The 13728-nt window shown below is 43.6% G+C and overlaps 1 protein-coding gene across 3 annotated transcripts in view; it reads right to left on the bottom strand.

The window, feature by feature from the left end:
- Myo1b (myosin IB) overlaps positions 1 to 12207 on the bottom strand; it is a 136569-nt gene extending 124362 nt beyond the window's left edge. For 2 of the 3 annotated variants that reach the window (XM_021176602.2, XM_021176619.2), the window contains exons 1-2: positions 12138 to 12205; positions 11912 to 12055 (exon numbers count right to left, since the gene is read on the bottom strand). In XM_021176602.2, the coding sequence (XP_021032261.1) occupies positions 11912 to 12055; positions 12138 to 12170 (177 nt within the window). In that variant the 5' untranslated portion in view covers positions 12171 to 12205. Of the gene's footprint in view, positions 1 to 11911; positions 12056 to 12137 lie in introns of all 3 variants that reach the window. The other variant, XM_021176586.2, reaches the window with a different exon arrangement.
- Positions 12208 to 13728: the final 1521 nt, after the last annotated feature.

Genomic DNA, 13728 nt, shown 5'->3' with positions numbered 1-13728 from the left:
AAAATGTGCCTCGATTTACACAAGACTGAAGATTTACAGGAAAATGTGGAGCCAGCTTTATACAACACTCCAAATAGATTAAAGCACAACCAAGGGAGTATGATGGAGAGCNCTGAGTGGAGAGCTCAGATGCCTGCCGATGGTGTGGGTTCACATCTAAGCATGTTCGTCATCTGACCCTTTGCCTCTCAGTGACTTGTGACTTCAGAACTGCTCTTGTACTGCCTGCCTGGAAACTCTAGAGACTGATTCCTCCCTCCTCTCCTCCCTCCTCCTCTCCCCTGCTCTCCCCTAGTCTCTCCAAACTCCTCCTCCTTCCTCCCTTTCCCTGCCCTCCCCTGCTAAGGATGTGATCCTAGGCTTAATTACTGGTTGGGTAGCTTGTCTGGAGGGAAGCCACACTATTTAGTCTCTGTCTTCCAAAGATGCTTCAGTCTGAATAGTGTTTCCCTGCATGGCTACAGTTCATTTACCTGTTTCCTGTCAGTGCCCCCTTGGGTTACTTCCCTGTCAAGGCTATAGAGAGCAAGGCTGCTGTGCGCAATGATGTACAGATGCGTTTTAATCCCCAGTAATGCGTGCTTTAGAAGTAAGTTAGGAGACAGCTAACCGGGTGACTGCCCCCTAAAAACCAACCTCTCAAATGCCATTTCTTGCTCTTGCTTTTCCAAAGTCAACTTCCTCCTGTAGACCTGCTGTGGCCTCTGCCTTTCTTGGATATTCTTGGTCCTTCTACAGGTCACAGGGACCTTTCTCCAATCAGACCTCAGACCACGAGTGCTCACGTAGACAGTAATGAGTGTCCTTTCATCTACTTTAGTGCCCAGATTAATTAGCTTGCCCCCATCTTTTGTTTGTTTGTTTGCTGGGTAGCCCAGGCTAGCCTTGAACTTCAGTTCTGTATATAGTCCAGGCTTGCCTTAACCTCCTACTTGTCTCTGCCTTAGCCATGCTAAGGCAGGAATTTAGGCTTGTACCATCAGAGTAGTTAGCTATGGAACTTTGGTTTTCTGAAAGCCTCTGCCGAGGAATTATAATTCACATGATGCTTTTAAAAATTGGCCTTTAGGAAATGTGTTGCTTGTTTATTTGACAGTTAAATCAGTTTGGTTATGCAGTCCTGTGATGGGCCATTCTTGAGTCTTGGCCCATCCGGGCTTTGAACCATTCCCGCTTGGGAGTTAAAAGTCACATGTGTGGGTTTTGAAGCCACTTTAGATTAAATAGCACTTCAGCTATGTAACTGTTTTATCTGTTAACTGACACCTTCCTGGTTTATTTATTTTTGATGTTGAAATGATTATTATGATTATTTTTTTTCTGTTAAGATAAAAAATGTTTTTCTTGTAACCTGAAGAGTTCTTTCCTTTCTTCCTTTTGTTCGTTTCTGGTGGCATAAAGAATTCAGCATCCATAATCTGGATGGTCCAGTGGGAGGCTTCTGCCCAAGAGAGGAGTACTTCCGTGTACAAAGGTTGAAGATATAATCCAGAGCTCCTGGGCTTACAGTTGTTGACTGTATAGTCTAGGGAGACAGCTGATTCCTGACTCCTCATCTGAATACATTTCTACTGACTAATATGGCCATTTGTTGCTGTATTCCTTTCTTGGTTCTTGTGACCATTAAGATAAGAACCTGTGACCACGTCATGTGAGTTTACTGATATCTAAGTAAAAAGCTACTGAAGTGCATATTATTTGCCAGCATTCTGAAGTACCTGTGTTGAGTTTTTAAGGATCTCCAAAGACATGCAAAAAATAATTAAAATTCCTTCTTAAGACAATGAAGAGGCTGAGTAATAAGCTTGTGGTGATAGGGACGGGGCACAGCTCTGTGGTGCTTCTTGCTGCTACCTGAGAAGTTCATTTCAGAGAACTCCACTTACACACACCCAGGATTCTTGGCTTCATCCCAGAAGAGATTTTCAGGATAAGCTAGTATGTGTAGCATTATGGTATAATTGTGGCAGGAAGGAGTACCTTGGTGGGCCCATGCCAAGGTGTCCCCCCCATCCACCCGTGACACCAGAGGAATTCCCTGAGGAATCTCACCATGCAACAGGCCTAGTATAAAGAATACTTATTATGGGAAGGGTGAGAATGGGGACCTGGGAAGGCTGGGAACATAGCTATGAGGGCAGAGAAGTGGGGAGAGAGAAAGAGGGGACGGAAAGAGAGAAAGAGAGGAAGGTGCAAAGAGAGAAAGAGGCTGATTGGGAACACGTTGGAACAAAGAGAGAAAGAAGATGGTGAGAGAGAGCCTGGCGGGGCTGCGACGCAAGCTGTTGCTAGGTAGCTGTTGGGCAGAGCCTAGTAGAATTGTTTGTAACCTAACATTTAGAGTTAGAATTTATTAAAAAACAGATTTTAAGCACAAGGATTAAGAGAAAGAAAAGTTCTCAGCTATAAGGTAAGACATCTGGGAGGGTGGGCGTGTGCTTTCCAATGTCACTGCTTTTCCGCAGGCAGATAGACACACTCCAGTGGGTTTAGAAGGTCTTTAAAGGGTGCCAAGGAAGATGAGTGAGAGTAGAGAGGCACCTCCCAGGGTTTGGTTGTGGGTGAAAGCCTAGATGGTGGAGGGGGATGCAGGATGTAGGATATCCTCACTGTAGACAAATATGTTTGTTTGTGAGATTCCCAGAAAATATCCAGAGAGCAGTGAGACCCTACCCAAATCCATATTGTGTTCGAGTCATAAAACCCAATATGTTGCCATTTTAACATAAAATATCTCTATAAAAGAGGAAATATCTGGGGCTGGAGAGATGGCTCAGTGGTTAAGAGTACTTGGTCTTACAGAGGACCTGAAAGAGGACCTGGCACAATCTTCTGGCCTCTAGGGCACCAACACACATATTGTGCACATTTGCAGAGGTATACATACCATATCCATAAAATTTTTAAATAAATATATATATGTATATATGTATGTATGTGTGTGTGTGTGTGTGTGTGTGTGTGTGTATTAAAGAAAAATCTTTATTTTGGTAACTTTCTCAACAGCAATGGTTACTGTTAGAATTCTTGCTTTTCCACAGGCAGGAGGCTTCAACCTGAGGGTTGCTCTACAACAATGCTACCCAACCAGTAACTAAGACCTGAGTTCTTAGCAGGGGTAGCGTGGATGGAGATGGATGGAGATGGACAAGGGAGAGAGGAAAGGAGGAGACGGGGTGGGGTGGGGTGAATAATCAGTCTCTAGAGTTTCCAGGCAGGCAGTACAAGAGCAGTTCTGAAGTCACAAGTCACTGAGAGGCAAAGGGTCAGATGACGAACATGCTTAGATGTGAACCCACACCATCGGCAGGCATCTGAGCTCTCCACTCAGNGCTCTCCATCATACTCCCTTGGTTGTGCTTTAATCTATTTGGAGTGTTGTATAAAGCTGGCTCCACATTTTCCTGTAAATCTTCAGTCTTGTGTAAATCGAGGCACATTTTTAGCTTCTCCCTACCCCAGTTTCCTCCTGTATACAGAGGGACTACTACTAATTCCCCCTTGAAGATCTGAGGATTAAATGAAAACTACATATCAAAGCACCAAGACCACAGCAAGTATATAAACAGTACCTATTATGGTGGTATAAACTCCACATGGCTCCACTGGAATCTACTGACCACTGTACAACAGCCAAATCAGGACTCCAAGCCCTAAACCTCAGCAAAATTCACCCAGTAGTCCTATAATGCCAAAGTCATGAAGACTTTTTCAAAATGGTCTTTGTATACAGGAAATGGCTGCGTTGCCAGGCGAGCATGTGAGATAAGTCTAGTGAAGCTAATACTAAGATGACAGCAAAAAAAAACAGTCCTTGGAATTGTCAGAAACAAAAACCACTCACTTCATCGTGAGGGATCCTTTCTCCTCTGGGGTCTTGGACCCTGGGAATTTGATCACAGGACACAAACTATTATGCACCACATGCCATGAAATGGACATCTGTGAGACTTCCCCAATGCTCTTGAAGAGATACTTTGTCTTTGGGGTTTTATTAGAAGACACAGTATGATCTACCAAATGTTTTGATTGTTCTTTATTTCATTCAAAAACTGTGCAAAATGATGTAAGTCAAAATTATAAATGTGAGGTAAAGAACAGATTTCAGTACCTTTCTGGTACAACAACAAAAAAATGTGATCCAATGTATGTATCTGACAGTTCTACTCTCAGAAACATATTTGTGAGATATATATATATATACATAACATATATAATGTACTATATGTGTTTTTTTAATGCATGAGATACTACACACACACATACCACATCACTAATAATGCCCTCTTTTTACACATGAATTAACTGGAGACACAGGCTGAAAATGTACCCAAGGTCTCACAGCAGTGGTAGCCTCACACTGACTTCCTTGATGCTACGACAGCTGTGAACTGGTGTACACACACCTGTTACACACACAGCCCCATCTGCACCTATCACAACGCTACAGGAAAATCAGGACACAAGAAACTGGTTATGTCCCCAGTTCGCTGCCTGCCCATACTTTCTTCTAAACTGTTCTATGCACTCGCAGCAGCCAAGTCAGCTTCACAGACTCCTCAAAGCCTGCTTCCTCACCGCCTTCATGATCCCTCAGAACCTCGCACACCACATCCTGCTTGTTGTTTTTAAGTTTCCAGTATTTCTCAGTTCACTATTTTATCCAGTGCCTTAAGTCACCAGCCTCAGATTAGATGTCTACAAATAAACTAAGAGGCCTGCAGATGACATCCAGGCCTGCTGGTCTAGCCTACCATCACATCATGATCTTTCATTCCTGGGCTGTCAGTCATTTCAGACTATAAATTAAAGAACTATATATGAATCTCATGCCACATTTAAATACCAGCTAAAAATATCAGCTCAGGCTGCCTTTAATTTAGAGCAGGACAACACCCCACTGCCGTATCATCGCTGAGACAGATTCTGAAAGGGGGCGGGATCTTCCAAATATATACTGTTCTCCAGACCCAATAAAGCCCATCGCAAGGGTTATGTGGCCCCGGTGGTTAGGTTCCCTTCTTGCCACGAGTCCTGAAAACAGTATTGTGTGGCTAACTGGAAACAGGAATACAGTGAAAATAAATCTGTACAATGAAGACAAAAGCAAGAGCAAGTAGGGAAGGCAGAGGTTGGGAAGAAGAGAAAGAGGCTACTCGGCTGGGGTGTGTTCCCCAAATCTGCATGCTGGAAACTGGACCTCAAATGTGGTCAAGTTGGAGGAACCTTTAAGGGTGGGGCACCACCCTCAGAAGAGATTCATGTAGTTCCCACAGGATGCAAGTGGAGATTACAAAAAGTACAACCTAGCCCCAGAGTCTCCTGTCTTCTGTCTCACCAAGTGGTCACTGGTATTTGCTTGCATACAGACCTTCCCTCTTCTGTTTCTCCACCATGCTGTGATACAGTCAGAAGCTCTCACCAGGACAATAATGCCATGCAGTCTGAACTACAAGCAACATTTGTCAAATACATCTTAATCACAAACAAACAAACAAACAAAAACACCCTAAAACAAAACAACAAGTAAAAATAATACAGTGTTCAGTTACAACAGAAGAAAATGGAAATACAATCCCACCACCTGCAATATATCCCACTCCTACTATGTGTCAGTCATCCGTGCAGGAACTCAGTGAGATCATTATCAAAATACCCATTTCATAGATGAAAGAACTCAGTCGTGGGCAATGGTACAGATGGTTGTGCGTGACAAAGAATAAAAACTGCCATTAAAATTCATCTGCTCTGTAGATAAAGAAGGAGATTTGGGTCTAACTGAACTGGCCCCATGTGTGCTGAGCCCCATGTGTGTGTGCTGAGCCCCATGTGTGCTGAGCCAAATGCCTTCTTCTTCTACCTTGTGTTCATAAAGCAGAAGGACTATGAGGAGCTGCCGGTCACTTGCAGGCCACATAATATGATGAACAACACTCTTTCCTTGAGATGTTCTAGGCTTGGTTTTGTTTTGTTTTGCTTGGGGGCGGGGGAGGGGCGAACTCAGTTATCTTCTTGATTGATGTATCTCTGCTTTGACGTATAGGGACCATGGCATGATAACCTGTGACTTGAGAACCCGATGTACCTATCCCATATCTGATAAGTTCATGTCACTGCACCACTGAGTGCTCTGTCAATATATGGCAAGAACACTGATTATCAAACCCACGATTCCGCTAGGTCACTTGGAAACTGCCTCCTTTCAAAGCCTATACAAATTTCTATTTCATATATAACTAGGAAACTAAACAGGCTTCCATATTAGTGAAGTCACTGATATTCATGTAAGGTCAACAGAGCCATCATTTGCACATGACCTTGACCTCCAGCATTGAATTTCCTGTTTATAAATCCCAGCTCCATTTTATACTCACAGTGTGAGCATGGAACAGACACTGGGCCTCCCTAAGAATGTTTTGTCATATGTAAAATGAAAATGTTACAGCACACAAGACTCTCTAAGACCTAAATGAACTAAAACATAAAGGGTCTAAAGTATTCATAGTGGTTTTGGACTTTTTTCAGGTCTCATAGACAAAAAGTGGCAGAGCCAGACCTCAAGTCAGGCCTCTGCTCCAGGGTGCCCGCCCATCAAACTGCTTCCAACATAGGTCTTTTCTGATGTCGTCATGTCCTCCAAATCTAACTACAGATGTAGCTTCAACCAGAATACTTGAGTTAAATGATTATAAATACTTATAATATTACACAAATATTGCAAGAACAATATAGAACCTGCAACCTGAAATAACTAAGACTGGCAGATAACAGACAACTGTGTATCGGCCCGGTTAAAGATTTTCCAGTTACCTTGGGTTTTACGAGAGTGTGGACAGATTAAAAACTGACACATTATTGTCAAAACTGTCTGTCTTCCTAAAGCATGCAAGCGATGGACTGTCCTCAAAATCAGACACAACATTCCTCTACACCTCACAACTGAAGTTCCTGGCTCGATCTAGGCTTCAGTGTTGTATTGGCATCCAAATTCCCAACTGCACACACAATTTGCTCTCCACCTTTCCCAGGAGCCACCCACCCACCCACACTGCAGTCTAGGCATGCACAAGATCAGGTCTGGGGTGGGCTCTCCCCATCCCTTCCCTACTTGGTGTAGGCAGAAGTAGAAATGGCACTGAAGATTAACCTTGTCCCACACAAACCTCAATGGGTCTGGGATGTCTGAGGAAAGAGAACTTCCAACTCTAAAACCAAAGACGCATCCTTCTTTAAGTGATCATCTGGCAGACTCTGAAACAGTGCCGTAATCAGTATTACTTCTGGAAATCCGATACAAGAAAACCACATTTCCATGTTACATATGCCTAAGCTGCCTGGATGTTTTTCAAAAGCATATCGCTTTTGTATAAGAAAAAAAAAATTAAGACTTTAAAGAAGAAATTGTGAAATTACAAAAACCAGGAGGGCAGTTAGCTTGTAAGAATAGCATTGAGCTAGGCTTTGAGTGCCAATTCTGAGCTCTGTTAACAAATTAAAGGTCCGAATTTCAGATTCTCATTCAGTACAGGGCAGAAATTCCCTGAGCTAAGTCACTCACATAAATAGTGAGCTCTTCTGATGTAGACAAACAATAAGACGATGAAAAACTCAAGCTGTTATATAACAAAAGGAGACATGTCATTTATGGCAAACAGCATCTCTAGAAACGTGTTAGATCCACATGGCATGAACTACCCTGTGTGACATGTGTTAGATCCAAATAGCATGAACTTCCCCGTGTGACACATGTTAGATCCACATGGTATGACTACCCCATGTGACATGTTAGATCCACGTGGTATGAAATAGCCTGTATATAAATGAGAAGTATACAAATGTGAACCCGTGTTATTGTTACAACATTCAAAGCTAACCAAATATCCAGTACTTTATAGTTGAGTGTTAGAGAAGTGTCTGGTCCCATTCCATTCCTACCTCCAGAGTTTTTAAAAATTGAGGCAATTTGTACTAGATTTTCCAGGCTGCCATTTTTACATGTGCAATTAGTTTAACATAAGATCTTGAAACTGGGCTAATTCAGACCTCTATATGTAGATGATCCCCAACCTGACAATTCAGACAGAAAACAAACTAAATTTACTGCTGAGCACCACAAATACTTCTGCCAACAGACAGGCACCTTGCTTCTTCACTTTCCACAACTGGTCCTCCCTGTTCTTACCTAAATTGCAGCTCTCCTGTCCCCGGACAGAACCGCAGTCCTGACCAGCCACTCTAAAAACAGAACATCCGACCTCAGGTCTGCCTCTTCCTCCATCACAACAAAGCCCACAAGAGACCGGCCCCAGCTGCAAGCTTGCCTGAGGGTGGGGGTGGAGGGGCCGGAAGGGCTGACAAAGGGCAGAAAGAACTTAGACCAGCAGAGCTTGGGAATGTCACAACTAGTATTTCCCAGCCACTGACCCCATACTGAGCCTCTGCGACTAAAAGGCATGGCCTGCAGCTGGTCCCAGCTTGAACTGCACTCTGCCAAGAGCGAGGAATAACAGCAACAGCCTCTGACCCTGCTAGCTTCTAACTGGCCAGTCCAATTGTTCCCTCTATCTCCCACCACTTGATATTCCCCTATCTCCCACCAAACAAGCCCAAAGCCCTGACTTGGAACGACAGCTGAACCAGTCGCTAACACTGATGTTCCAGGGGCCACAGACATGAGCCAGCATGTTACTATTCAATCAGTGTGTCAGCCCCCTTCATATGGTATTCTTCGGGTTGCAAGGAGTTACATCAAAATAAACCCACTTGTTATGGAACAATAAGTAAAGCGTTACGCTATTTTGGATGCAAGGTGCTGGCGAAACCTCACTGTATCATTAGACTTAATTCTGCTCCAGATCCTCCGAAAAATCTATTTACCCTTTTCTGCATCAGAAGTTCACAGCAAAAAAGTCTAGGAAGCATGCCCCTGGGTGCGCAGGCAGCCTGATACTCATAACAAACCCCTCCTGGGGAGCACATCTTCTATATGACATCAACGTGGCCACTCAGCGCTTTCTCGGCATCCATCTTCTTTCACTCTCCCTAGTTGTTGACCTGTGTTTGCCTGGGTATCTATGCCTCTCACACTCTAGAGTCAGCTGATTCTGAGAGTCTGTGACTGCTGTAGCAAATCACATCCAGAGCAAAGTACCTCTCAGTTCTGTCAGAACAGACACTCTGGGGGCGGGGGGGGGGGGGGCGCGGAAAGGGGGGGGGACACCAGGATGGAAAACAGAGGTCCCCAATCTATGGCTGAATCACACAGGAAATTGCTCGCACTGTGATCACAAGTCTAGGCCAACTTTCTGGTCACTGCCAGCATTGTCAGTATAAAGTTAACATGCTTACAGGATGGCTTATCCCAGGTAGTTAATTACCAGAGGAACAGAGTAAAGCTATACGTGGACACAACGGATTTCAACAGCATCTTTCTAATTCTGAGAGAGAATTAGAAAACACACACACACATAGTATGATGACGATGCTGCGGACATTTTTAACTTAAGCTAAAGTTCCAAGCCAAACAATTTTACAGCACTCCATGAAGAAAAGAAAAGCAAGAATATTATCAAAATAAGAGCCAGAAATAGGTTTCCTACAGTAGGGTATATGGTGTTTGAGGCTGGGAACCATGATAACCATATATCACACAGTTCTTGCATTTTTTTTATTGCAAAAACAATATATGCTTAACTTACAAAATAGAGATGGAATTCTCCTGCACTGTATTCGGTTAAGAAGCCTTGCTCTATGTGGGCATCAGTAAAGCATAGTCAGACGCACTCATAAATGTCCTGAGGGAGCAAGAGAACGCTATCTGCATTACTCTAGAACCTGCCTTTTACCACTGGAAATACAGACACCATTGTCATCTAACATGACATGTTTAAATGCATGGAAGGGAGAGCACACAGCTCACAGAAGAGTAGCCATCAAGTATCATGGAAAATGACTGATGTCAATATCTACAGCGAAAGTCAACTTTCTACTGTCATATAGCCAGAAAGGGCATTCAAGAAATAGTTTAGAAAATAGAATTAGCTAGCGCTGAGACCCAGACATTTTGTCTGCTAGATCCACTTTGTTACGAGGGAGACTGTTTTATTTTTAGTGGCCACAACAAATCAGGTATTCAAATGCACAGAATGCCCTTCTCTCCTAGTTTCAATTCATCTAAAAGGGAACTGTGCTGCTTAGAGCCAAAAAGAAAAACGATCGGCACCATTAGTTAGGATATAATTGATTCCTCCTGTCTGAGTCTCAGAGACCAATGTTTAAAGGCCATCTTTCATTTGATATCAGACCATCTTTCATTTGATATCAGACCATCTTTCATTTGATATCAGACCATACTTTCAATTAAAGCCACAGAATGGCCAGGCTTTCCCACCTGAAGCCATCCTGCTACACCAAGAAGGGAAGTGACACCAAGCCAAACAAGGCCATCCCCCTGCTCCACAGTAGCATTCAATGCCCTTTCCATTTGGATCAGCATCTTAAGGAGACCGAACTGTTACTATCCCCAGTTTAGCATTCAGTTAGCAAAGAGATATCCTAGAAGCGGGAGTCACAAGTCTCCCTTTACTGTGAAACTTCCAGATGAGGACTTATTCACACACACAAAAAGTAATCAGTGAGAGCTTCCCTGCAGCTGCCCTGAGTGCTGTGGTCTGAGTGCTTCTGTGGTCTGGAGGGGGAGTCTCTGGGAGGTGAACAGGTCATGTGCTGAATCCACAAGAATGTGGTTAGTGCTATGAGCCCCACGGGCATCCCCTTTCCTCCTGGGAGGACACAGCAGCATCTGTATCCATCAGCCAGGAGGTAGGCCCTCCTCTCAGAACCTGCTAGTCCTTTCCTCCTGGGCTTTCTAGATTACAAGAAATAAACTTGTGTCACCTACAAGATAGCATTTATTACAGAGGTCCTAAGGGACTAAGAGAGTTGACTACATAGAAGAGATAGCTTTGTGTGACTAATAATAATAATAATAACAATAAAGCTTATAATTTTCCATCTAAGTTCTAGTTTGTTCTACAAAAGTCAAAGCTTTGCTAGTTCTCACCTTTAGGTCTCTCCTTCTATTTATTTCTAGTTCCTCCCAACACCAATAAAGAAAAATGCTTCCTGTCCCTATAATGCAACTCATTCTGATGTCCAGAGCACATTTTTTAAAGAAGAAAAGAGCTCAGAAGCAAGGCAAAAATCTATTCCACTACCTCTGCCCAACCGATTCTGTTTGCTTCTAGGCCCCTCGCATTGAAAATCAATACCCCATTTCATTGGTTGAATTCACACTACACCTTTATGTCCACAAGTGCAAGGGCTGAAGATAAATCTATTTTTTTAGCTCATGTTTTTAATATATTTGGAGAGCTTAACACCGTGACACTGTGAAGTCCCTTTTCAGGAATCTTGAAAACATACATTTGTGTACTAGTGGATATGTTTACAATCTGCCTTTTCGTGCCTGCCATCATACCAACAGCAACCATAATGATGCCGATCTCCAGGAAACGTATGCTAATGTAGCAATCTACTGCAGTCCGTCTATAGACAAGTATCAGGAAGGTTCCAGTCTTTCCTGATAGCTCACGGCCCTGTTTTGGTGAACAACTTCTGAGTGATTCGTGTTCTAATCCTCCGAAGGTATCCAAGATGGCAATGGATCTCAACGCTGTCTGAACTGACGTCCTCAGAGGGAGAAACTGAAACACCGCCCTTGTGCTAGTGTGACCTCAACCCATGTGCAATATCTTGCATACAGCTAGTGTTTAAACTTGTTGGGAAATACTCACTGGACTTATCAGTGCAGTGCCTATGCCAATCTAGTAGACTCTCGAAACTGTCTGAACACTCAAGAACAAAGAGCAAAGAAAGCAAGTGAGAGGCAGAAAAGCCTCCACAGACTCACATATATCTCATTGTGGTCGAAGCGCTTCTTCAGGTTGTCGATGAACGTCTCCTCATTGAGCGGCTCTAAAAGAACCATATCTCCAACACCGATCATATTGTCCAGAAGTGAGGATTTCACCTCCATTTTGGCCATGGTTTCCAGCTGGAAGAAAGAAGAAGAAGTCAGGTCTATGAGCAAAACTTTCAGATGAGTTCTTTTATATGACCAGAGAAATGACCTCTACCTGCCTAGCAATCCAAACTGCTGAAGTTGCCATGATGCCATCCTGCTGCCAAAACAAACCTATGACCCATCCATCCTCCCAGGCAAAGTCCATCTACAGAAAATGCCAACTGGAAACCAAAGTCACTGTTGCCCTGTGCCATCTCTATCGCCAACCAAAACTGGCACACTCCAGAAGAATCTCTTTCCAAAACCACCTTTGCCGCCAGCCCTTGCAGAGCGATGTCAGACTGGGCCTTGTATGAACCAGCTTCCTCTAAGATGACAAGCCTCAGCTTTCCAAGATTAATTTACAGTGCATTTCTCCAAGAAATTGCGTTTTTAAATGATGCCAGTAACACTGACTGCTCACCATACCAAAGGGCTGTACGTTCAGTAATGAACTTAATCCTCACAATAACTCCACTAGAGATGTGGCTAACTCCATATTAATATGAGCTATCCTGGGCTGGGGAGATGGCTGAGTGGGTAAAGGACTGGCCACCAACCCTGCTGACCTGAGTTCAGTTCCCAGAACCCACAAGACGGAAGGAGAGCCAACTCCTGTAATTTCTCATCTGACTCCTGTGCACACATACCCACTCAAGAACATATTGATTTTAAAATTTGTATGAGGAAACTGAGCCAGTAAGATGCCACAGTGGGTAAAGGCATTTGCCACCAAGCCTGACAGTCTGAGTTCAATTCCCAGGGCCTAAGGAGAAAAGAGGGTCTCAGCAATTGTCATCTGATGTGCACATTACCCGGTAGCACACGCTCACCATGTCACCCAGCCAAACACAAAAGTAAATAAATGGTTTTTTTTAAGTGAGAAGAAAACTTGATGCTCAACTTGTTAATACTTATAAACACTTTGTATGTGGTGTTAAAGAACCCCATAGCATGGCTGGCATAGTGGCACATGCCTTTGAAAGCAGCACTCAGGAGGGAGAGGCAAGCTTTATCTCTGTGAGCTTGAGACCAGTGTGGTCTACATAGTCAGCCAGAGCTACATAGTAAAACCCTGTCTGGAAAACAAACAAACAAAAAGAATCCCATGGTTATCTGGATACTGTAGCTATGGGAAAGTCTCATCCCAGGTACCAGGCGCTAACTTACAAAGAGCACAACCCACGGGTAAACAGGCTGCCTAGACAGTGCAACCTGCCAGGAGTCACCACTGTAGTCTCAATTTTCATCTTGACTAGCCAACCTCACAGAAAAAAAAAAAAAAAAAAAAGTTTAAGCCATAATGACTAGATCCAAATACTACCTTCCCTTCAGCTCAGTGGGAAAGGCTACCCACTTGGAAGCAAAGGCGCCCTGGAACCGTGGCATTCACAACTTGTATGTAGGATGCTACCCACAGCTCACAGAGGAATGCTAAACCAACAGAGACCCCAACTTCCGTGCTGTCAAGAAGACCAAAGTCCCTTCAAATGTCTTAACCAAGGAAAGGGTGTGGCATCTCTTAGGTCATGCACGTTTCGTTAGCGTTCCCACTGCTAGATGCCTTTACTGTCTCATTCCCAAAAAAAGTGTCTCCAGGGCAGAAGTCAAGCTTAAACTGACATCAAGTTACTAATACCCACAACATGTGTGGATATTATAAA

The sequence above is a fragment of the Mus caroli genome, chromosome 1 (genome assembly GCF_900094665.2).
Source record: "Mus caroli chromosome 1, CAROLI_EIJ_v1.1, whole genome shotgun sequence".
Classification (NCBI taxonomy): Eukaryota; Metazoa; Chordata; class Mammalia; order Rodentia; family Muridae; genus Mus; species Mus caroli.
The sequence above is the reverse complement of the archived record's forward strand: the minus strand, read 5'-3'. Positions and strand labels throughout refer to the sequence as shown.